Source organism: Pseudonaja textilis, chromosome 7 (assembly GCF_049901715.1).
Source record: "Pseudonaja textilis isolate UNSWEBS1 chromosome 7, rPseTex1.2, whole genome shotgun sequence".
Classification (NCBI taxonomy): Eukaryota; Metazoa; Chordata; class Lepidosauria; order Squamata; family Elapidae; genus Pseudonaja; species Pseudonaja textilis.
The window spans coordinates 53,616,201-53,641,742 of NC_141996.1; the positions used below are offsets into that span (position 1 = coordinate 53,616,201).

A 25,542-nucleotide genomic window follows, 5' to 3' on the forward strand; every position below is an offset into this window, starting at 1 on the left:
ATAAAACATGAATGAATAAAAGTATAGTCAAATGATTGATTAATAATGATTCTAAGGTATTTAATTTTTGATTGAAAATATGAGATTATATGCAATGTAATTGTAATTGAAGACTATGAAATGGAAGCACAAAACAATTTGTAAACCAACTGGCACGCTGTATGTACACATATGGAAGATAGCTTGACATTTTTATGTTTTGTTTATGTTTGTTTTCAAAAACCAATATTTTTTTTTTAAAAAAAGAATACCACTGTCTGATTGTCCCATGCATTTCTAAAGAAAACACAAACTTACCAGTATCTGAGGATGATAATGCCTTGCTTACTGAAACATTCTGACAATGGATTGCTTGAATGGATAAATCCTTTTCAATCCCTTTCAGTTTAGCAGGACTTTGCACTGGGGAAACTATTAGATAAAATAGCTTATTGTTTCATTTATACCTTATAAAGGACAAATCCAGCAAAACATTCACCTTTGGCAAATGGATAAGAAATTAAATATATACAGTAGATCTGATATTTAGACAGTTAAAAAAACCCTTTACTATATTAAGCCATACTGTTGATTGTTTGCTTTGGCTTAGCTTAAAGCAGTGTATATCCAGCATAATGTATATTCAAACTATTAAGCAAACCATTAACAAACGACTGTATTAATTATTGTAATGTATGACTCCAATCTATCACCTGCTTCATTTCAGATTTTTTTTAAAAAAATGCTTTATGGGATATGAACATACACTGTCTAGAAATTCAAGACATAGACAGTCAAACCACACAGTTACTGTTTGTATTTCTTTTCCACAGCACAGATTTTTCACTCTTATTTTTGTTTTGTATTCACAGTACAGCATACAACATCCGTTTGTTCTGAACAACATAGTTTATTTATTATCATGCTTGGAAGGGATTTTAAACAGATCTTTAAAAAAGACTTACATGTGAAAAATAATAACTGGCTTATTACTACTAGTAGTACTACTGTAGCCGTGTATTTTTTTATTGTTGCAATATAATTTTATCTACATAGTTAAACATTAGTGAAACAGGAGTGAAAATCTTTCTTCCTTCTGGAATTTTCCACGTGCCTTCAAAATTTGCCTGAGGAGATGGGTAACTCTCCCAAACAGAATTATTTTACTGATACTGAATTTTTAAAAATATTTTAAATTGATGTGTTTGATAGTACTAATATGATTGTTGGAGAAATTATAGTAGAATACTATAGTAGAATACTATGGTAGAATACTAACTATGGATCATTCTACAATTCTACTAAAGCTTGCTGCTTTATGTAAAATAATCAAGACAATCCAGCACTTTTATTCTATAGGAACAGAACTAATAGGTACATTGTTAATATATCTATATCTAATCTCTATCTCTATCTATCTACATTGTGTTTCTCTGAAAATAAGACCCAATCTTATGTTTTGGGGAGCTCCAAAAGAAGCATGATGGCTTATTTTGGGGGAAATGCAGTTTCGGGGTGATCAGCCTGGCTGAGCACTTTTCCCCCCCGGTGCATGCAGAAGAAGTGGCAAGTGCAGGGGGACTGATGGTATCTACCAGCTCCTTGGTCAGTGCACTCTGGGGCTGCACACCCCACACAGTGCAGGTGGGTTGATTCCAAGCAGCAGACAGAGGCAGAGGCACAGAGGGGGGGAGGCAGGCTATCTGGACATGCTATGGGAAAGCCAAGAGTTGATGGGCTGGAGTGAGTAGATAGCTGTGGGAGGCTTGTCTTTGCACAGTGCCACTGGCAGCAGATGAGGGAGAGGTGAGGGGCAGAAGGCAGGCAACCTCTGGTGCCCACCTACCCACTCTAGCCCACCGATTCTTTGCTTTCTCACAGCCCACACAGCACGTCTGGATCACCTCCCCCCCACACCTCTGCCTCTGTTTGCTGCTTGGACAGGTAATCAATTCACCTGCACTGCATGGGCTGCAGCTACTGCCAGACACCATTGGCCTGCATGTGCTTGCTGCCTTCTGTGCCCACTCCCTTCCCCTAGGGCTTATTTTTCAGGTAGGGCTTATATTAGCTGCACACTTAAAAATCAGGCTAGGGCTTATTTTCAATGTATACACACACACACACACACACACCTATTCACACCTATTAGCTCTGTTCCCATAGAACAAAAGTGCTGGATGAATGATGGGTGTGTGGGTGGATAGATAGAAAGATGGATAGAAAGGAAGAAAGATGGATGGATAGAAAGATGGATAGGAAGATAGATGGATAGGAAGGAAGGAAGGAAGGAAGGAAGGAAGGAAGGAAGGAAGGAAGGAAGGAAGGAAGGAAGGAAGGAAGGAAGGTGGGACAAAATTGTAATACATATACACCAGCATATAAAATTGCAATACACCAGCATATAAAATAAACAATTATGTTTGGGGTTGGCAAGTCCCTAGACATCCTAACATCATTTTGTTGTGCATGCCTTTAATCGTGTTAATCATACAGTCCAATTACCTCAGTAGGTGAAAATATTTACAGTGCCATTTATAGCACCTGTGTGGTTATAGTCTGCTCTCCTAGAACATTTTCCTCAAAGTTCTGGGGCTTAAAATCTGCCTGCTAATTAAGCCAGTCAGCTTACTAACCTGACTGTGAAATGTGAATGTGAAAGCTAACTTAATTTTTGACTTTTAAATAAAACAAAAATTTAATGAAATTTCACTGAATTACTTTTGAAATAATGTGCAACAAACAAAACAAAGAAACATGTTTCTTCCTTTTTGTTCACTGCATTTATGTGAAACAGAATTTTTACACTGTGTGAAAGAAATACAGAAACCAAAACACCAATCCCATTAAAAATCTTTTGTGCAAAGAAAGAAATAATCAATCACCTCTTTTATATACAGAAGTGAAGTAGTTGTTACAAGTTAAGATGTATTTGAGGTTCATTACTACTATTTTTAGTTGATTCAAAGGTTAAACAATTTTAAAATTACATATTCTTTTAAAAGAATCGAATCACTTTTTTTTCAGTCAAACCACCCTCCTCCTTTTTAAGAACTAGCTTGCATATTATCTGTCAATATCTTCAGTCCCAGAATGTTCCACTGCCAAATAAGTTTGGGAAACACTGAGTCAATCAAAGTTGTATCCTGTCTTTCATCTTACATGTTAGCAGAGAAATTTGTCTTTAAAAGTCAGGTTCTTGGAGCAAAGTAGACTTCCTCCTGTGTTCTCACCTGAATGCAGAACAGATGATCTCCCTTCCACCAAAGTCTTGGCTTTCACAGCAGTTACAGTAGTGACCACAGTCCCACAAGGCATCACAGTTCGGTCCTTTTCTACTTTTGCAACAGGAAGTTTGGCAGGAACTTGCTGTGATTTGGTTTCTGATGGTTCTATGTACAAAAACTAAAGAAAGAGAAGTCTGCTTAGCATCTTAAAATAAGGATAGTTGAACATATACCTGGCTTTTGTGGGGGAAAGAAAAACTGTAAATCAAATCATTCTAAAAACCTGTAAGAGTCAACACAGTTACACCCATTTTTTAAAAAATCACGTACAAACCCTCTGATGGGCTTGAAATGGGGTGATTTACTGTTTTGTCTACATTTTACCATTATATGTCATAACAAGTCAAATGAATAGGGTCAGGATACATTCAAGAAAAGAAAATTCAATTAGTGTTAAACTTTCTACCTCTGCAGACACAGATCCTACTGCAGAGCTATTATTGCTGATTTGGCTGTTCAGTTCAAAACTTTGCAGTCCAGAAGGCTGTTTCCTGAATAAATCCAAAGGAACACTAGCAGAAATGGAAGAATCACCTGCATAAAACAGAAGTAATTTATTAAAATTTTCATTACTGAAAATTAGGTTGAGAACAAGTTTTAAATATTTTGGGACATATTGTATTAAAAACTATTATCTTTCATATAAACCAGAAAAGAAGTTACTATTTCCAGTGTACCATTTGTAACTTCGTAAGGAAATCACTGAGGAAGAAGACATTGGGGCTCTGAGTTCCGCCATTTATGTTTGGACCGATGTCCCTCCTGATTGGTTAAGGCGACCTTGGAGACACATTCCACTGTTTTAAAGAAAGTGGTGGTTCATCCTCTCCTCAAGATGCCATTCAAAAGTCCTGGGCAACTTTGGCCCAATATCCAATCTTTCCTTTTTAGAAGATATTGAGATGGTGATAGGCTTGCAGCTTCAAAGGGGGCATGAAAGAAACAGATTTCTAGGGCTATTTTCATTTGGGTTTTAACTTAAGCCAAATTACAGAGCCACTTAATAGATAATCTCTATAGGTTTAGGATGGGGCAGTGTATCTGTACTAGGCCTCCTTGATTCCTCAGCAGCCTTTGGTTTCATTAAACATGGTATTCTTCTCACCTGACCTATGGAGCTAGGAGTGCAAGGCAGAGTTTTACAATGGTCCTCCTCTTTTCAAATTGGTTCTGGTTCTGGTAGAGTAAAGAAAACCAGCCCTAATCCCATTTTGCAAGTGCTTGAGGGCTAATTTCCAATTTACCACTGATATGAAACAGATGGTAAAGTAATCTGTTGGCAGAGGGATAAGAATCAACAATGTGTTGATAATACTCAGTTATATGTCTCTGCCCCTGTTTTATGGAAACTTCTGGGTATAATTCAAGATTCTGTTTGTCATTTTTAAAGTCCTGCATTGCATAAAGTCAATTGACCCCAGTGGTTTCTGGCCATCCCTCCTCAGCTGGCAGATCTGCTTTGTGAAACAGTGTTCTTTAGTCGAACCAAGGATGCTTCTGTCCTGCTTGTCCCATGGCCTTTTCCCCAAATTCAGATGGCCCTGACTTTATTGACCTCCTGGAAAGCCTTGAAGGCCATTTCCCCAGACATTGGAGCTACAATGATAGTAGAAGATAGCATACGTGTTTTGCTTTTATGCTGTTAATCACACACAAGAGGAGATTCATTTATTTTTAATTGGGTGTTGGCTTTTGCATGGCAATGTAATTATATTTTTTTGTAAACTGCCCAGAGTTACCTCATTATGATTTTCAGCCACATAAATCTGCTAAGTAGTTGTGACCATGTGCTACATAGTGGTTGGATGATCCTCTTTTCTCTGAAGCTAAATGTGTTAGTCATTAGATGGTTAAACAAGATCTTGAGTTTCATTGTTTGCTTAGAATTCATTGAGGAAAGAGTGGATGGAGAAATAACACCTGGGCTTCTGTGGTGTTCAGCAGTTTCTCCTGCTACACTCTTCTTCTCATTGGGCATTCCTCAGTTTTACAAACAGAGAAGATAAGTTAAAGCCCCTTTTTGGAGAGAATGAGTCTCCAACAGTACTTACCATCCAACTCCCCATTTTCTGTAATGTTGATTTGCAGCACTTTTGATTTGGCATTTAATTCACTGTGGACAAACAAAACTTATAGTTAGCAAAGCATCCAGATATATATATAGTTCCATATTTTAAAACATAGTTTCTTAACTGCATAATAGAATTTCCAAGTAGTTGTTTGCTTGCCAAGTAGTTGTTAAAAGCAGAACCAACTATTTGGAAGGGAAAAAAATTCCCAAATGCTGGCAAGAACATATTTTATTTTGTTTGAGCAAACAGAATCAACTTTATCAACAATTAATCATCATAAACTTACTGAATTACTGGAATTTAACGTTAGCATTTTCACTAATTCAGTAAGTTTACCAATGTTTAATTTCTAATATTTGTATTAAGCTAACTACAAAGAAAGTGTAGCTTTGTATTCAACTGTTTTTATTTCTGGGGTTGAAATCTGTAATCATATTCCAACTCATCCAGGAATAAGAATCACTGAACTCAGTAGAATTTACTTCTGAGTAGGTTTGCAGTGATATGAACTACTAAAAAAGATTTCAGTCGAACAGGAGTACATAGAAACAAAAAGCATATTCATTCCATCTAAAATTCAGCCATAATTCATTATGCTTACAGCTATTATTCTAGCCCTGTCCTAAAATCCAGTATAGATTCCAGCCACCAGCAGCAAATTAATTTTGGTATCTTTTAGTAAGAATAACTGTCACTTACCCAGGAAATTACTAACAAAGTGACAGAGGGAGAGAGAGAAAAAAGAATGATCCTGCTCACTTTTATGCTGTCTCTAATAAATAACTACCAAGGGAACATCATAGGCAAACCATATAAAAAGAAAAGTTCCCTTTCCTATTAGGCAGTTTTGTCTTCTGGTACAGCAGTGAAAGAAGGAATAAAGCAAAACCATTTCAATACCTCCAGCAGAACAGGCTGGTCAAAGTAGAATAGAAAAGTGGAAGTGTGGCCATGTTGTTAGAGGAAGCAAACAGCAACATGAAGCAGAAGTTCAACTTGAACATAATAGACTCTCTGTGTGATCCATATTTCATGCTGATTCAAAATGTTCTTTATTTACTTTTGGCTTTGTCTTGTTTGAATTAAGCTGTTGCCACTTGGGTTAGTGTAATGTTTGAACTTAACAGGTTTCTTGTCCTCTAACTGTTGTTAAGTCCAATCGGTGCTGGAATCCATCATTATTTTTAAATACATTGCTAGAAAATTGCTTCATTGAGGGGTTTTATAACATAGATGTACTCACCCAGGAAATGTGCAAAGGTTCAAATAGTATGACAAAAGAAAAACAAAACCTAAAATCCCATCCCATCCTTATGCTATAATATTTGCCAGTGTGTGATCTGAATGTAATTGATACTCCAGACAATCTACAATAAAAATGGGATCATGCTCCTTATTCTTCATTATAATGCTAAGCTATATACTACTCTGTGTAGGCTTTCAGCCTCAGTAAGCAAAAGAGATTTTTCTCACTAGGAGGATAAAAAATAGGGAATTGTTTTCTAGCACGTTTATAAAAGTATTATAAGGAGTACTTACAAAATAAATTCCTCTTTCCAAGAAAGGTCCATGGGATAATTGGCAAAAGAGCTACAAAATTTCTGCAAAGGGTCATTGAGTTGAACTATACAAATGGGGTTAATGATACCTATAATGAGGGAAATAGAAAACAACTTAAATAAAACAAGAGTTTCTTACTTGGTGTGCAACTACATTAAAAATGGTTTTTGCATTTCAAATTAGTGGGCTACTGGAATGTAGGCTCTAACCCATATAAGAACTCTTACTGTATTTGGGAAATTTTAAACGAAGAATCTAAACCTTTATCAACACATAAATATTGTAATGTTTACTATCCCTGTGATGACCAAATAGAAGTAATCTGGTAAAGATATCACAAGCTTGAGATGTCTCTTATGTGCAAAAGACTGATTTGTTCTTTCATGGTCCGGGGAGTACTTTGATTAATAAAACTTTAATGACAAAAAATATGAAATTAGAAAAATACAACTCAATCTTTTAAAAGTCATCATTAGTCATATATAGCTTCATTAAGAAAAAGTAGCCAAACCATATTTTAAACCAACCAAAAACTAGTTCAAAGACTAATTCAATCAGGACGGGGCCAAAGTTTAAAAAGCAGGAGGGAAATACAGTAAAGAATCTATAACCAATGTGGGTAAAGCACTTGTTTTCCTTAATGCTCACCTTCCCTGAATTCCCTGAAGGAAGTATGCAAGCACAGGCTCGTAAAAGCTTACAAAACCTGATGGACAAGTTATGTACTCACCTCTTTAAACATATATTGCATGACTTAGTAATTGATGTTATGACCACTTAATGTTATGGTGTATAGCACTTGAAAGAACTGCAATGACTCGCTTAAGTAACATTGGAAGAGTAAAGACATCAGCCTCACGACCAAATGCAGATTTAGTTAATACAATAATTTTTCCAATTCTTACTTATGGCTGTGAAACCTGGACTCTGAAAAAGGCAGATAAATGGGTTGACACCTCTGAACTGGAGGTGAGCTATTACGCATCCCACAGACTGCAAAAATAACAAAGAAGTCCTTGACTGACCCTCACCAAAAATATTACTTGAAGCCAAGATCGCCAAACAGAGGCTGTCATACTTGGGTCATGTCATAAGAGCTGACTCACTCAAAAAGTCAATCATGCTGTGAGAAGGGGCCATCCCAGTACTCCCTGTCGAACACTATAAAATATGATGCTGGGATGACCATGGTGGATCTGAAGGAGTAATGCGAGACAGAGAGGCATGGAGGGTGCTGATCCATAGAGTGGCCAACAGTTGGACATGACTGAATGGCTGACGATGATGATATCATGACCACTCTGAATTTTTGACTTTCCAAATCTATGTTCAAGATAGCACATGGCTAGCAGAATTGTCCCACCGATTTACAGTATACTCAGTATACTGTACTGAGTATGTCTATATGTCTATAATCTTATTCAAATCATAAAAGTCCATTATACACAGAGACATCTAGAAGTGTTCATATGAATTAATGAGCCTCAATATGTAATGATTAGGAGAGGATAGCAAAGATATTACTGCAGATTTGTATATCATATTAGTTACCACATCCCAATTATAATAAAAAAGAGAAAGAATGTGAAATGTTTTTAATCCTGCAAGAGTATGTAATGTCCTTGAACACTTTCCTGTTCTCCCACCTATAAATATTAAGAACTAGTTAAAAAGTTCTCTTCACTTGAATTGCAATGATGTTATTTTTTTTATAATAGGAATTCATAGGCAACTGATTCAAACATAAATTATCCTGTTTTGAATGAAATTTTTGAAATGGTCCATTTTAGACTCAAAACAATGATTCCATGTTTGAGCCAGAGGCATTTTGCACTTGAAATAGGGTGCTTTATATTCCAAACATTTTGTACATTCTAATTTATAATAAATCTAGTAAAGTAGCCATGCTCAATATAGGGACCTCTAAATGTGCGTTATCCACCACTTCTCAATGGAAACTGGGCCACACAATGTTGTAAAGGGCAAACTAGAATTAAAAAAAGAATTAAAAATAGAATTAAAAAAAAGATTTCTTTATAAAATTTCTTGATACTTGGAACAAGATAGAGAACAGACATTAAAACCAATCAATAAAATAACATCTACTTTAATTTATCGTTGCAATTAAGACAGAATATATATTATACAATTCAGGAGGGTACAGGGATAGCAAAATATAAATTATTATACCTGCAGTGTTATGATTGGTGAGTGTTGCCTTGATGTTTTTCATGAGCAATTTTAGTTCATGAGCCCTTGGAGGCTTAGGAGGACTAGCACCCTGTGGAATGGCCCCAGTATACTGTGCATTCTGTCAATAGGAAGCAAAAAATAAATAGCTCCATTAAAGATAAATGTGCAATAAATTATGCTGTTCTCATACATTAAATCTCAACATCATTTTGTATTAAGCATTGCATAGGCACATGAATCATTTATGCAGTCAATGCATTAAATCAGGAAAATCTTTCAACAGGAAGTCTGAAAAAGGAGCCAAAGCAGCAATGAGCAAATCCATTAATTTAAATAAAATTATACCTGTATTCCTTTTATATCAGTAGATCTTGTACTCAGAATCATAACAGGTGATGTGCAACTGATGAGATTCTGCAACACACTTTTAAATGTTTCTAATGCAGTGCATATCCCAAGAGTCTGATCCTATAAAGAGAAAAATGGTGGCATTGCTTATAAAACTTTGAAGAAGCATATAAGAAAAAATCTTCAATATTATTTTCAGCATGCTACTTAGCACATTGATTCAAACTATAGCATCATCTGTTGTACAAATTCTACATTGCTTCCAATTCTAGAAGAATAAGCTTGGATTAAGACAAATAATACATCTGGATGTAGACAAATGTATACAGGTGAGATCTCCTCATGTATTGTATTTAATTTGTGCATAATGGAGAAATGAGAACCATGATATGGAACATATAAGCAGGCATAATGGAAAGTGCCAATGCAGCTCAGTGACAATACATCAAATATAATAGCCAGACAGCAAAAAGTCAAATTGCAAATGATTAAACACTTATTATTTATTTAGCATAGGATGACAACAGGACAGAGAAGTCACACAGCCCACTAAACATAAATGAAACATTTATGGTGGTACAGCAGTGGTCTCACAACTGGATGTCCAATTGAGATATCAAGGATATCTAGTATTGCTTCATGGGACTTCTACAAGTGCCATCAAATTTGGTACCCAGGAGAATTTAGTTTATATTTGAATATTGGGAAGGTTATTGAGATGTTGAATGATATGTAGATTAGATTACACCCAATGGTACTTCTCCTTTCCTTTGTATGTTTCATTCCAGAATGGTCACCAAGGCCTGGAACCATTACCTGGAGATGTAAATAATAATTGTGAAAACAAATTGAAGTGTTTGAAGCATTGAAATATTCAAGGAACAGTAGCTCTTATTCAGAAAATAAGAAGTCCAATTTGTACATTCCCCTTCAAGATACTAGTTTGTGGTTTGCAGGGAAAGAATTCTGAATTCCTTGATCTTGGGTGCTCACACTTCACATGTATTTCAGGAATATTTGTATCCATCCCATTCTCTATCTAGTTATGCACATTCTTGGAGTGAGTTTAATTGTCAATCTAGCTAAAATTATATTAATTTAGACAGACAGAGAGACAGACATGCCTCACTTTTGGAGGAAGTAAAAAGTGGCTGCAAGGACGACAGAGAATAAATTGTTTGATGGAGATCATTAGGGCAAAGAGACGAATGGGTTCACTGGCTTCATGACACTAATTTTAAAGAATTCTTTGAGTAAATATTGTCAGTTACATTCAATTAATCCAGATGTTTTTCAAAAGTCAGCTCAGAAGATAAGTAATGCACACTAAGCAAACTCCAAAGAATACACACTGGCTGATTATTTTTAGAGGGTTCCTTATAACTTTTTAAAAAGTGTCGATTCACACAGTTCACCAAGATTGAAATTACCTGCTGATATTTAATTTACACTATGTAAAACTTTTTTGCTTTTTTAAAAACAGCAGCCTGTAATTGTCAACCTTTCAAAAAAGCTGTTACATCCACACTAGTTAACAGAAACTGCAGCTTTATCCCTTGCTCCTAATTATATTTATTAGAAGCCACTCCTTTGGAATGTAGAATCAAGGTGCTAGCGATTTAGAGATGGGACGGGTAAAATATTATTTATTTAGATCTGCTGCAGTTACATATAAGAAAACAGCAATATACTTACTTTTTGCACATTAGTAGGTTTGACTTCCATATTTGTTTCAGAGGAATAGATGAAAGACCACTTAATCTGGATGTCTTCTTCGGATTTTGTTGAAAGTTTCAGCTGTTGATAATGACAATTTATTAAGAATTGTTATTTTTATTTTGCAAAATTAAGCATGATGCCCGTTGCAGTTTTATATAAGTTGCAGTTCAATTTATGGTACAGAATCTTTCTTCTTTGAAATTTTTAAATTATGTTGTGAATATAAATTCAGATGGAAAATCTGATGTACTCTCCAAATACTTTGGACCTCAATTCCCAGCAATTCTAATAGTAAACAATTATGCAAGTTAAAAACTCTTGAAGAACAGCAGATTGACTAGTTATGCAAGTTCATTCTCTGTAATAAAAATGCAATTTAGTATATGCACAATTCAGGGAACTATAATCACCTTCTGGATTAGTTAGTTCTCAATTTTCATAATTGATCATACTAGCTGGGCTATCTTTGGTTGGTGACACAAAATTCTGAGAGTTTGATCCTAGCATCTCTTTCCCCAAAGCCCCAGACTGGGAAAGCTACAAACTAGTGCATAATTTCTGTAGGACAACTGATTAGTAGGTGCTTAGCATTTACATTTCTGACATAATTTCTGATGGGTAAACATTAGAATTTAGTACCTTGACTTACAAGAATGTACAAGATGATTAAATGAACCAATACATATGTAAGTTATCTTACTGCAAGATGTGTTAATTTACATTCAAAACATTACCTGCAAATGAAGTGGAGATAGTTTTACATGGTAAGACTGACATTCACCAGTAAGAGGTGCAGTTTGGCATACACTGACAAGAAAATGGAAGGAATTTCCAATTACATTACAGGAAACCACCTAAAAAAATAAAATATAGTTTTATCATCATTTGTATTTATAGAGAAAGCATCCTGAGCATTTATTTGAATGTTAAAGTGACTGCCATTTTTTGACATCAGAAATTCAGAATTCATATCTTGGCAGTTGCATTGGTCCAGAAAAGTAGGCTGTTTCTTGTCTCTTAGGTGAATTAAGCTTGTATATAATCTTGTCCATGGGAAACAAAGCTCATTGATGTAATTCTATTGCTATTATTTTACAACCAAACTAAAATGAACAAGCAGGAACCTGTAATGAAATGTTGTAAGATCATTTTTCAAGCTTTGTTACCCAGAGCATTCTCAGAAAAATGTTGTAGATGGCTGCACCAGTATGATAAACTGAAGAAATAAAGTACTTGCCTTTACAGCTGTATGTGTATGTATGTACATACAGTATATTCGTTCCACACAAATCAGAATGTTGCATTAGCAGGATCCTGTCTCATATGAAAGCCAATTCACATATAACTGCATGGATGTTGGTATCTCAAGAAGATCAATATCATTTGAGTGATATTGACAGAGGATTGAGTAACATCATAACAGGACTGAAGCCTTCCCAGCCTTCCAAGGAAATCTTCCCACTTGGGCTCCAAATAGTCTAAAACAGAAACTTTTCTGTAGTGTGTGGAGGAGTTCAGTGGCAGGCTGGTGAGGAAGGGGCTATTATTTTTCACATTCCTTATCTAAATTATTTAAATTTAGGCTGTCTACATGTTTAGGTCTTGGATAGGAAGATGATCGCATTACTGCTACATTAAGGAAGAAGGTTGTTTTTTTCACCTTCCTCCTCCTAAAACTTTCCCCATAAATTCTACCACATGGATATTTCCTCTGTTAGGGAATTGTTAATTATGTTTGATAAAGATATGACTAAATTTTAGCTTACACTGCCCTTTCCTCAACCCAATGTCTGCACATCCCATTCCAACACTACAGAACCCTATATTCAGTGCAGAGATATCTGGTTTTGTACCAAATTTATCAGATCAGTATGTTTATTCTTCTCTTAAAAGGGGCAAATATTTTACTTATTATTTATGAATTTAAGGTTTAGGCATTAAAGGACTATCAAGCAATCACAGAAAAATCCTATCATTTTTATCTGCTTCTTCTTACGGGTACTTTAAGTTTTCTCTGACCAAAATATATATTTAGGCTTATCTGGGAGCCTGTTTCTCACAACCTTTGAAAGGGTTAATATTAGACCACTGTAATCTCATACAGCACTTCTGCTTCTCAGTCTTAAGGTATCTTCTTCTTTGAGAACAAGTTTGTCTACTGATATGTATTAACCATTTGGTATCATTTTTGCTTCAAATATGGACAGTGTGGCTGTCTGGTTTTTAACACAGAAACATTTGTACTATTATTCAGGTAGCACTTTGTAAATAATTTACTGTTTGTTAATAGAATTCTTTATTGGCCAAGTGTGATTGGACACAAATTTGTCTAACAAAGGAAAGTAACCCATGAAAGAGTCAGTCCTTTGCTAATTTCATACCAACTAGACAACCCCTGCTCTCTTGAGTCAATATTTCAGAGTTATTTCCTTACTTAAACAGAGAAACAGAAATACGCCAAGTGGACAAATAGGGAGTAGGAGTGATTCCGACTTTCTGCTGGTGGGCATTATAGTGCAGAAAGGGTTCCTGGGATGCACAAGAGGTATGTGTTGGTTTAATAGGGGGGTTTCCCATACGTCAAGGGGAGGTTACTGATGTGTGTAAGAGGTAGGTTATACAGGTGGTGGCATGGATCAAGAACAATCCAAAGGGATGGTAGAATATGTTAGAGGTCCTGGGCTGGTGGGGATAGCAGGATTTGGGAAGGTGCGTGGAATTGCTTGGGAGTGCACAAGAAGTTCCATGCTGCTTGGGGATGGTGCTCAGGGAGGGCAGCATGGATCAGGAAGAGTATGTGAGGCTGAAGGCATGCCACATGAATCAGGAAGGCACGCAGGAGGGATTCAGGTTGGGTGGGTGAGTATGAGTGCATAAGAGTCTGCACGGGCTGGGAAAGTGCATGGGAGGCAGCACTGGTCTGGGAGGGTGCATGAGCATACGCAAGAGGTGCGGTGTGGGTCGGGACAAGCATGCAGAGGGCACTGATTGGGGAAGTTGTACGGGTACATGGGCCAGCAAGGGTATGTGAGGTTCTCTCCTCCTTTTCCTCCCTCCCTTCCTTCCCTTCTCTTTCCTGAGGGAGGGAGGGATTGTGAGATTGACTGAGAAATAGTCACAGAATACTGAAAATGATCACATGACCACAGCAGCAGCCAGTAGCACTGAAGCAGCCATGATTTCCTCAAATTCCATTCCCTCAGGAGTCATGGGTTTTAGATTTGGGGTGCATTCTGTATAAGTTACCTGTTGAGGTACCTTAGTCCAAAAATTGTTGTCCTATGATGCACTATTTTGTTCAGATAAAGGTCATGAAGACTTGTATTTTAATACTGTATTGATAGATTTTAGAACCAAATTCCTATTTAGTAGTTGGATTACCAAAGCAATCAAACATTTGTTTGAACTTTCGCAAGTAAGTAGAGTAAGCAACTTTTAAGAAGAAAAGGGGGGAGGGGAAATCAGCACACTTCTATGCATATTGGCTACTAAGAGAGGTTTTTCTACTATATATACAGTAAGGTATATAGAAATGTATATATTATGGTTATCATACAAACTAAACATTTATTTGATTATATTGTTTGTTCTTACCATGTTTCAAATTTAAATTCCATTACTATTTGTTTGCCAAGGCAAAATTGAAAACAAAACCCATTTCAATTAGTGTAGCTAACAAAGCTTTCCAAAATAGTTTACAGTAATCAATTTTAAATGCAGTATGATGAACAGAAAACGAAATAGATGAGCTTGTGAATAACTACCAGGAGTTCACAAGCTCTACTTACAAGATTCCCTTTTAGGTTGCTCTTCACCTAAAAATTACATATACACTTTCTCTTTTCTTTTTTTGAAGGCTGGAAACCTATTTAGGTAAGTATAAAATATGCATAAATATGTATATAAAATATGTGTGAAAGTTGGATCATAAGAAAGGTTGAGCGCCAAAAAATTGAAGCCTTTGAACTATGGTGCTGGAGAAGACTCCTGCAAATCCCCTGGACTGCAAGGCGATCAAAACCGGTCAGTCCTAGAGGAGATCAACCCTGACTGCTCTTTGGAAGGCCAGATGCTGAAATTGAAACTCAAATACTTTGGCCACCTAAGGAGAAGGAAGGACTCACTGGAGAAGAACCTAATGCTGGGAACGATTGAGGGTAAAAGAAGAAGGGGACGACAGAGAATGAGGTGGCTGGATGGAGTCACTGAAGCATGAGCATAAATAGACTCCGGGGGATGGTAGAAGACAGGAAGGCCTGGAGGAACGTTGTCCATGGGGTCGCGATGGGTCGGTCATGACTTTGCAACTAACAACAACAAAATATGCAGCTTTCAAATGTTCCTTGGTCCTAATAATTAAGTAAAACCTGAAAGATGTACAGCACTTATGGGAGCCTAAATGGAATAAAATCTACAATTCTTCTTAAATACCAGGATCACCATGAAAACTTTTCTCCCTTAATGCTGTCAATTTCTTTCTTCCTCTACATTCACCTCCAACTGATGAAGGCAGAATCCTGACAATAAGGTTGTGTAAATCAGTTTAATTTGTAAGCGGCTCAAAAATCTGGACTACCAGTAGATTGCATAAAAGAATTAGCATCTAATAATCCATAATTTTGCAATATGTAAGCAGTAAAGCATATTTTAGCTGCATAAATTGATTAACTAGCTTATTAAGCTTAGGACAAGAGTATTATGAGGTAAAGACAGCCACACACTTAAACACATTGAGGTTTAAAAGATTGCCAAAACAAGGTGGGGAAAAGAACTAGAAATAACTATGAAAATTTAGAGGCTGAATATAACCCATACCAGACTAAGTGCTTTAAAAACATACCTTTGAACGCTAACCAGATAAATGTTTTTCTTGCTTATCTTTATCCTCATAGCCCTTTTAGACTTTAATCAGAAACTTGAGTTACTCTGCTGCTATTAGAAAGTGATTTAAATCACAACATAATTGACTGCTACTGCCAGTTGCTGCTCAAGTAGGAATCAGCTTTGTGGAAGAGATATTGTTACTTCCCATAGAAAGCTAAGTAAAGCTACTGATGGTTGACAAAGGAGTGACTGTTGATTGTGCTGCCAGTTTCAAAGCCATGTCTTTCCAGGACTGAAATTCACAAGTAACCATTTGCAAAAAATCAAAATTTCATGTATAGTAATACTGAACAAGGTTTGGGGATACCTGGATGCTAAAGAAAGGGAAAGTGGTGGGAGAGGAAGAATATAGGCTTCTTTGATCTTGAAACCTTATCCTATATGATTCTGAAAATGGAATGTGGGAGGAAGGGCAAGTTTGAATACATTATGATATCTAGTAGGAAATACAGGTTTCAGATTAAACTTTAAAGGTGTAAACAAATGCACAATTAACTATTTCTGAATACATGAAATACATTTTTTTTCCAACCTTGGAACAATGCTAAAATTTTAATAGATTAGAATAATTATAATAGAAGCACTAAGATTATAATAGAAGCACTAAGGAACTTGTCAGTTTTTATATTTTCTGGAAATTAATGCTTCTTTTAAAACAGTCAATACAAGTCAAATGAGAAGCTGAATAATCAAACATAGTGTCATTTTCAAACCAGAGTAAGTCTACATATTCTTCCCTAATTATCAAATCCTGCCCTATATTCCTAATTTCATGTTTAGTCTAAGTTTCTGATTATCAAGAAAAAAAATATGTTAACACATTTAAATGATTTTTAACATATTTGCTTATTTGTAAGGACTCACAGAGAGCTAGCTGGGGATATCACTAGGGGCATGAAATGTAGCAATAATTACTAACCTTTTGATTTCTAGTCTGTGACGATTTTTTAAAATCAATTATTGACATAAATGCATGCCCCATTCTAGATAAAAAATATGTATTTAATAATGTAATCAAAGCAATATGAACTTTGCTTAAGGTGTGCCACAATCCAAGGAAAATAAAACATTTCACATAAAGAAGCAAAGGTTTGTTTGCCAACTGATCTCGCCCTACTCTTATTTACATAGGAATAGACTGTACTTCTGTATTTACTCCATAATGCCGCTTGTATTCTTTTTATTCATAACTATTCTTTCATTTTATAGTATAAGCATGATTTTGATGTCAGAAAGACTAATTTGTTATGGGACACTGGTAAACCAATATGCTTCCAGTATTCTTGGCCTACATTTTTGTGTGAAAAAATAGTAAGCTGAAAATTATTATCTGCAAACATGTATCATCAGTTAAATCATATAATTTGTTTAGATTGGATTATGCCATGTGATCAAATTACTAGTATATTTACTAAAGAAAGGATTTTTAATGTATCCATTTTATTATTTTGCCAATTCTATGCAACTCTTTTTTTGATACACTATAACTATTCTACTGCACAGCTAAATGTCAATCCACTGAATCTACCCTTATTAATACTTTACAACTAAGCATTAATTCCTAATAAACACTTTTTGTGTAAGGATTAATATACCATAGACAACAATCCATAGATAGTATTTACCAAACAGTGCAGAACAGCAAACAACAAATGACATAAATTGAAGTGAGATTTTTGAGGGCATGCCCACCTCAGTTTGAAATATTTTCCCCTTTTCCTGTACATGACATTAACAAGAGAGAGAGAGAGAGAATGCATTGGCCTTCATGGTAAGGAAATACATAAGCAGCTGACCAGTTTTATACATAGGGCTCCACCTTATAAATTAAGGAATGTCAAGAAAAGAAAAGCTCACGTTTTCTTCAGCAGATTTTACTACATTTATAATTCCTTGTACTGCAAGCTCTTGATTCTGATGAGCTGCATCTTCATCAAATGTAAATAAGCAGGTGTTCTGGAAAAGATAGGAAGAAAAAGTGACATACACAAAGCTATTAAAAAGACTGAATTACTGAAATTGAAAAATTGAAACAGCAAACATTGGAGAACTCTAAAACCAGTGAAAGTTGTGCTTGAAATAATGTTTATTAACAAGATGCATGGCAATGCATTTTCTGTGCAAGCCCTCAATTTCCCTTGAATAGGATGCTTGAGCTTTTGCCAAAGTACAACAATTTATATAGAAGAATGTCATATTATGTAGATTCTAGTCTGTGATACTGAGGAATAAAGTTAAGAACCCAATATTCAATTAAATCTTCAATTAAATGCTGCTTCATTATAAATCAAGACTTCTGCTATTTCAAAGTTTTACTAATGCATTTAATTATGGGAGACTCTGGTAACCACCTGTACTATGTTGCCAGGCTACTGCTTAGTTAAATGAATTCAAATCATTCTTATCACCAGTGTTGATTCACAGAGTTTTAAAAATAAGTTTTCAGTGTACATTCTTAGTTCTTTATTGTGTTACCTGTAGTAGGTGCATTAGATTAAGGAATATTATGAAAAAGCAATAACACCTGCAGGAATTAAATCATGTGAACCAAAGTAAAGTGGGAGAAACATCTGTTTGGTTTCAAACTTCCATGGGAATAAATAACTAGGAATTGTAACTAACTGCAACTTATTAATCCGGTTTAAATATATTTGCATGTACTCTTAAGAAACTTTTTCTGCAGTTTGCTGGATGTCCATAACCAATTTTGCATTCAAATTAACAGTATAAAAATCTCTATGGACCTATAAAAATCCTACTTCTGGCTGATTAATTTGCTTTGAGATGTGACTGTATGCTATAAAATATATTAAATATAACATAACCCCTAGAATAAATGCAATAATTTTTCATCTCCATTTAAACATTGAATGCTTCATAGAATGCACTAAACCAGGGGTGTCAAACTGGATTTCTTCAAGGGGCTGGATCAGCATTTTACTTTTTCTTGCAGGCCGGCCGGAGTAGGTGGGTGGATGGACGCCTCCTTCAGCACCCTGCTGGCCCCGTACCGCATTTTAGCTGCCAGAGGCACCACAGGCCAGTCCTTTGCTATTTTCAGGCTGACACCGCGGGCCTTGAGTTTGACAACCCTGCACTAAACCATCATTTAATTATGTTTCATTGAATACAATTGAGGATTTAAGACTACAACTGAGCCCAAAATTGCAGTTGTTATGCAAGGCAGTTGTTAAGTGAGTTTTGCCCCATTTTATGACTTTTTGCCACAGTTGTTAAGTGAATCACTGAAGTTGCTAACTGAATCCAGTGGTCATTAAGTGAACTTGCCTTCTGCCTTTGATTTTGCTTATTGGAAGCCAGATGGGAAGGTTACAAATTGTGATCACGTGACCCTGGGACAGTGTAACTGTCATAAATACATGCCAGTTGTCAAGCACTCGAACTTTGATTAAGTGATTGTGTGAATGCTGCAACTGTTGTGTGAAAAACGGTCATAAATCACTTTTCCCCTAAATGGTCACTAATGAATGGTTGTAAGTCAAGAGCTACCAGTAAAAATAACTCTATACATTTACTAAACCATAAATCAGAGTTTATATATTATAGTGCCTTGGTTCAGAAACAAATTGCAGAGGTTTAATGTGACATGTGAATCCAGTACATGTTCCATGATGAGTACTGATTATCTTAGAATGAGTACATGAGCAAGCTCTGCTCATTATCATATTTTCATACTATGGCCTCCAATTGGACAATATTATATAGGGCTATAGTTTAAGGTCCAAAACATCAAACTGGTTCAGAAGCTGCTGCTACATACAAGTTTACTTATTCAGTATATTTGCTTATCCTTCCATCTAGCTCTAGCTTCACTAGCACTATAGTTGGATATGTGGACTAAGGATAATGGAAGTTGGGTCCAATCTGGAAAGTGTCAGATTAGAGAAAGCTGTTCAGCTCATCTTTTTTTTATTTATCAATCCTTAATTAACTTTATGGGCTGCCCACTCACCTTTTCTGGTATCTAGTTTATGAGGCCAAACCAAATGATTTAATTCATGTTTTTGAATGTGTTCTTGACAAAAGGCAGGAAGGCACAGAGAACTATTATCTTATTATACAGTCAGGCCTAATTTCACAGACTGTGGTATACTGTACGTAAAATTATGCTATAGTAAATATAACTATTCATCACAAAATCCTTGGTTGAAATAAAATGAATTGATATATTTATGACTGCAAACTCTCTATTTTATACATTTTCAAATGTGTTTAAATATAAGAAATAATTTAGTTGAAAACAGCTGGAATGAGAGAGGGAACAAACATGTTCACCTTATTTAAATATCTAGTGGCGAACAGAACTCAGATGTCATCTATATTGCCAAATACAATAATAAAAAACATAACATCGGTAGCATGTGCTTTGTGATGGACTGTGTTCTCTTTATTCCAGGGCTTGTTTGTTATGGTGGTGAAGCAGCAAAAAAAAATGCAGTTTTGCAATGATAACATTGTTTTGAGTGAGGAAATAGAAACACTGCCTGCCAAGCAGTGAGCTAAAAAGAAGAGGATGCAGTTGCTTTCTGGAACGGATGTACGCAGGCAAAGTATTGTTAATTTCCTATCAGACTTTCTACAGTAAGTTTGTTTCCTACTCTTTGACCCTCTTCCCAAAATTACTGTTTAATTTTCCATTTTAAAAGTTATTATTGGAACACACACAATAGCAGGCTGGAACGTCACATTAAGTAGGATAAATGAATTATCTCAGTCATTCCTGAAGAACAAGCAGGGGAAAATTAATGATTTTATCCTATTTACTATTACTTTCTAGAAATTTAGGAAGGAGTCACCATGATAACAGATAACACATAATCAGAGTTGGAAGGGACCTTGTAGGTCATCTAGTCCAACCCCGCACCCAAAGTGGGAGACCCTACACCATTTCTGACAAATGGCAGTCCAATCTCTTCTTGAAGGTCTCAACTGATGGTGCTCCCACAACTTCTAAGGGCAGGCTGTTCCATTGGTTGATTGTTCTCACTGTCAGAAAGTTTCTCCTTATTTCCAGGTTAAATCTCTACTTGTTCAGTTTCCATCCAGTTTTCCTTGTCTGGCCTACAGGCGCTTTAGAAAATAGCTTGACCCCTTCCTTGCTGTGGCAGCCCCTCAAATATTGGAAGACTGCTATCATGTCTCCCCTGGTCCTTCTCTTCACTAGACTAGCCAAGCCCAGTTCCTGTAACCATTCTTCATATGTTTTAGTCTCCAGTCCCCTAATCATCCTGGTTCCTCTTCTCTGCACTTTTTCTAGAGTCTCAACATCTTTTTGGTAATGTGACTATGACCCAAGGTAGTACTTGAGTTATGACCACAATTGAGCCGAACATTTATGTTGCTAATTGAAACATTGAGTGAATTTTGCCCCATTTTATGATCTTTCTTGCAACAGTTATTAAATGAATCATTGCAGTTGTTAAGTCTGGCTTCCCCATTGACTTTGCTTGTCAGAAGGTTGCCAAAACTGATCACATGACCCCCAGGTTACTGCAACCACCATAAATATGAGCTAATTGCCAAGCATCTGAATTTTGATCATGCGACCATGGGGAGGCTGTGATGGTTATAAGAGTGAAAAACGGTCATAAGTCATTTTTTTCAGTGCCGTTGTAACTTTGAACAGTTACTAAATGAACTATTGCAAGTCAAGGACTACTTGTACTTTTGAGGGTTAGGGAAGAAGAGATTATCACCTTTTCCCCTGAAAATAGACACCACCACCCCCCATCCCATTGAATTCAAGATAATTTCTGTTTAGGATCGAACCATTACTAAGCAGGTTCAGTTGATACATTTTTTTAAAGCCACATTCCCACACACAACAGGATTGCATAACAAGACAAATCACTACTGGCCACTGCAAACCTTTTCACGCCATAGTCAAGACACAATTTTTTTAGCTGTAGAAGCTCCCCAGTACCACGATCATCACTAAGGCACTGCTTGAGCTTTGTCTTCTAGCTTTCCCTCCGTGGGTTAGTTATATCTGATGCGAAAAACTCCTGGCTAAAAGTAAGCAGCGAAGTTAACTGGAGCTCACGGACGTCTCGTTCAAAGAAAAAGGAGCTGGACCCGCTGGGGCCGGGCTGGGCATTCCCTCACCTCCCGCAATCCGGCTTCCTTGTTCAGCGCTGCGATCCAAGCTTTGTGCCATTCGCTCCTCCAGCTGTTGAGGGACAGCAGCCAGGTGAAAAGGGAGCCCCCCTCGTCCTCTGGCAGGAGTCCCGGGCGCGATGGACTGGGAGGCGGCGGCTTCCCACCGCCTTGCCGCAGGAGGCTCAGGCCATATTGCACCAGGTAGACGCTCAGGACGGCCAAAGCGGCTGTAAACAAGGAGAGCAGCGAGAAGCGCTGGAGCTCATCCAGCCAGCAAGCCAGCCACGACATGACTGACCATATTCACCGGGCCGCCTCGCTTCCTCTCGAGAGCAGGGAAGCTCTTCTCATGGCAAGGCGCCTGCCCTCCGCGGCAAACTCCGGGCATGCGTCCTTCCCTCCGGTCCCTCAGGGAAGCCTCTCCTCGGCCAAAAGTCCAGAGCCGCGGCTCGGAGCGAAAGCGCGCGGGTGACGAGAAGGCTCGGGCCAGGGGTTCGCCTTCCGCCTCGGCCAGATGGGCGCGCTTGAGAGGTCGGAGGCTCAGCCAGCAAGATGCGGCGAGTCGGGAGCCGCAACGTCACGGGAGCGGCGGCCCCGCGCGCAGCTGAGACTTTCACGGGACTGAGGCGCGGCGGCACAGCTGCCCGCGAGCGCCGGCCGGGAGGAGGAGCGGCCAAGCGGGTCACCAAAGGAAAACATCCCCAAGCTAGAAAGAAAAAGCGGAGGCGACCCAGCTCGCGCCCCCTTCTTCCCGAGGAGCCAGGCAAGGATTTCTCCCGCTCCCAAACTACGTCCTGCTCTTGGCGCGGCGTCCTCTTTTCGGCTCTTCAGGCCCTGAAGCTTATGCCGCCGGCGACGGGGAGACAAGGCTTCGCTGGAGGCTTATCCCAATCACCGCGGGCTTTCAAAAAGAGACTGGACAACCATTTATCTGAAGGGGCTAGGAGCCTTGTGGAAATCACCAACTAGAAGACCTCCAAGGTCCCTTCCAACTGTTATTCTATGCCAGTGGTTCCCAATTTTTTTTCGGTCCACCGCCCCCTTGGTGCTACAAACTCATCCTCGGTGCCCCCCACCCAGGGGTGGGATTCAAATTTCTGTGGGCGTGGCCTAGTTTGAGGGTGTGGCTTGCTGGTCACCTGACTGGCTGGCGTGGCTTGCTGGCTGGGCGTGGCTTGCTGGTCACATGACCAGATAGGTGTGGTTTGGTGGTCATGTGACTGGGTGGGCGTGGCCAGGTGACTGGCAAACAAGTGGCCCTCACTTAATGGCCGGTTGTTTAGCAAGTGTTCTAATTTATGACTGGCCTCCCCAGAGATACTTGACCTGTTTTTGGAGTTTTGACAGCCATGCACACACATGACACACTCCCTTCTAACCCTGCTGGAGCAGGTCATTGGACTAGAATCGGCAAAGCATCTCTGATTAGATTCTAGTAGTGAATAGAATCTATGCTCTAATCTACGTGCACAGCTCCGAGGCGTTTGCCTGAATCCTAGAGCCCCTTTCAGGTGCTGACTGCAATCTCTGCGCTGGAAACAAAGGGCAGACCCTTGGCTTGGGGCTTTCCTGCCTTCCACTGGATGACAGCTATCCCTCTGTTATGTCTCAAAAAGGAGGCCAACCAAATTGTGCCCACATAGGAGGGTAGGGTTGCAACTGCAAAGGAAAAGGAAAAGTCCCTGTTGCCCCCCCCCCCCACCCTTGCTTGGGATCACCACTGCCACTCCCATGACGCTGGGAGGCAGCAGCAGTTCTCTTCAGCACTGGTGGAAGTAAAGGCTGAGATCTTGGCGAAAGACAGGCAGAGGCATCTGAAGGACTCTGCTGCTTTTATAAGAATGGCCCCTTTTGCATACTGTATGTGCAGGATCGCAAGATGGAAAAGGGGCAGCGTTTGAGTTGAAAAGCTGTGACACCGCTTTATTGGGCTTTCATCCTGGGGTGGGATTCAAAATTTATAACAACCGGTTTTGTGGGCATGGCTTAGGTGGTGAACATGGCTTGGTGGTCATGTGACTGGGTGGACATGGCTTGGTGGTTATGTTATTGGCTGGGTGTGGCCAACTCAATATCACTCACATTGAGGCCAGCTTCTCCTCACCTGGCCTCTCATGACTGTAGGGATGCTGCAACAGTCGTGGTGTGAAAAATGGTCATAAGTCACTTTTTTCAGTGCCATTGTAACTTTGAATGGTCACTCCACACAAGCAAAGTACCAGCAAAGGAGGGGAAAAAAAACTCCAGAGAAATTCCTGAGACAGGAAGTCTAGTCCTGCCAAGAATGGAATAAGGGTTAATGGAGAAGCAGTTACTGTAAGCAACACCAGGATGTTTCCTTCCTGCCTTCCTTACAGGATTAGGCCAGTAATTTCTTCTAACAACCGGTTCTCCGAACTGCTTAGAATGTTATCAACAGGTTCTAGCGAATAGGTGTGAACCTGTAGAATCCCACCCTTGCTTTCATCCCCATTCTCCCCTCCCCCTGCAAGATGCACCGGAAGTGGCTGGTAAGAACATTGACTTCATGGAATACTCTCCACAATGTTGGCATTCAGTGGAACCAAAAAGAGAACAGAACAACTTGATTTCCACAAGGCACTGCTGTCTGCAGCAGCCAAGAGAAATGACCATAGAGAGTGGCAAAATGGGAGGGGATGGTCCTTCGCTCCCCTCCCTGTGAATCCAGAGGGTGATCCAAAGGAGAACTTGAATTGATTTTTCATGGAAACTACTAGTTTCCCTCGGGATCGCTTTGATCAGCTTTAGCAGCAGACTGGTCCTCATATGAAGGCACTGGTGTGAGGACACATCATCGAGTCTTAAACAAGCCATCTTCGAGCTGAGCTTTATTGTGCCTCAGCAACATCTCACAGTTTTAACTGCAGGACGTTTCAAGGCAGTAGATTTACTTCTGTGTTTTCCTATCAATCCTAGCAATTATGTACCAATGGGGGGGGGGAATCACCAGTACCTCTCCAGAATTAATGCAAAAATTTCCTGCCCTTCGTGTTATGTTCCTTTTATGCTCTGCAGACCCTAACATTTCCTCAGGAGCATTTTTTTCTTTTCACTTGTTAGGTTTAATATCAGTTTATTCATTGTTTTGGAAATACACATTTTTTCAGCATATCAAAGAATTGCTATTCCCATGACAAAAATCTGTACTTTTCAAAGTCACTTCACTAAAGGCCCCCTGCCAAGCCCTGCCTCACTCTGTTATTGCCTTGTCTCTGCTTGGTTTTCTCAGCTCTAAACAAAACAGATCCTTCTTTTTTCAGCAAAACAGGGAAGCTACCCATCAATTTTATTTTCTAAGAAAGCTTATAAAATTTGTTTGGGGTTCAGAAACAAAGATTTTGCTTTGTAACTTGCCAACT

The 25,542-nt window shown here is 38.2% G+C and overlaps 1 protein-coding gene across 1 annotated transcript in view; it reads right to left on the bottom strand.

Moving 5' to 3' along the window:
- The window catches only part of C2CD2 (C2 calcium dependent domain containing 2), a 40,278-nt gene extending 16,999 nt beyond the window's left edge, over positions 1 to 23,279 (bottom strand). The window contains exons 1-11 of the mRNA XM_087937656.1: positions 22,169 to 23,279; positions 17,900 to 17,998; positions 11,893 to 12,012; positions 11,135 to 11,236; positions 9,437 to 9,559; positions 9,089 to 9,209; positions 6,878 to 6,986; positions 5,318 to 5,379; positions 3,673 to 3,800; positions 3,213 to 3,384; positions 298 to 411 (exon numbers count right to left, since the gene is read on the bottom strand). Coding sequence (XP_087793782.1) covers positions 298 to 411; positions 3,213 to 3,384; positions 3,673 to 3,800; positions 5,318 to 5,379; positions 6,878 to 6,986; positions 9,089 to 9,209; positions 9,437 to 9,559; positions 11,135 to 11,236; positions 11,893 to 12,012; positions 17,900 to 17,998; positions 22,169 to 22,453 — 1,435 coding nt within the window. The 5' untranslated portion in view covers positions 22,454 to 23,279. The remainder of the gene's footprint in view (positions 1 to 297; positions 412 to 3,212; positions 3,385 to 3,672; positions 3,801 to 5,317; positions 5,380 to 6,877; positions 6,987 to 9,088; positions 9,210 to 9,436; positions 9,560 to 11,134; positions 11,237 to 11,892; positions 12,013 to 17,899; positions 17,999 to 22,168) is intronic.
- Between the last annotated feature and the right edge of the window lie 2,263 nt (positions 23,280 to 25,542).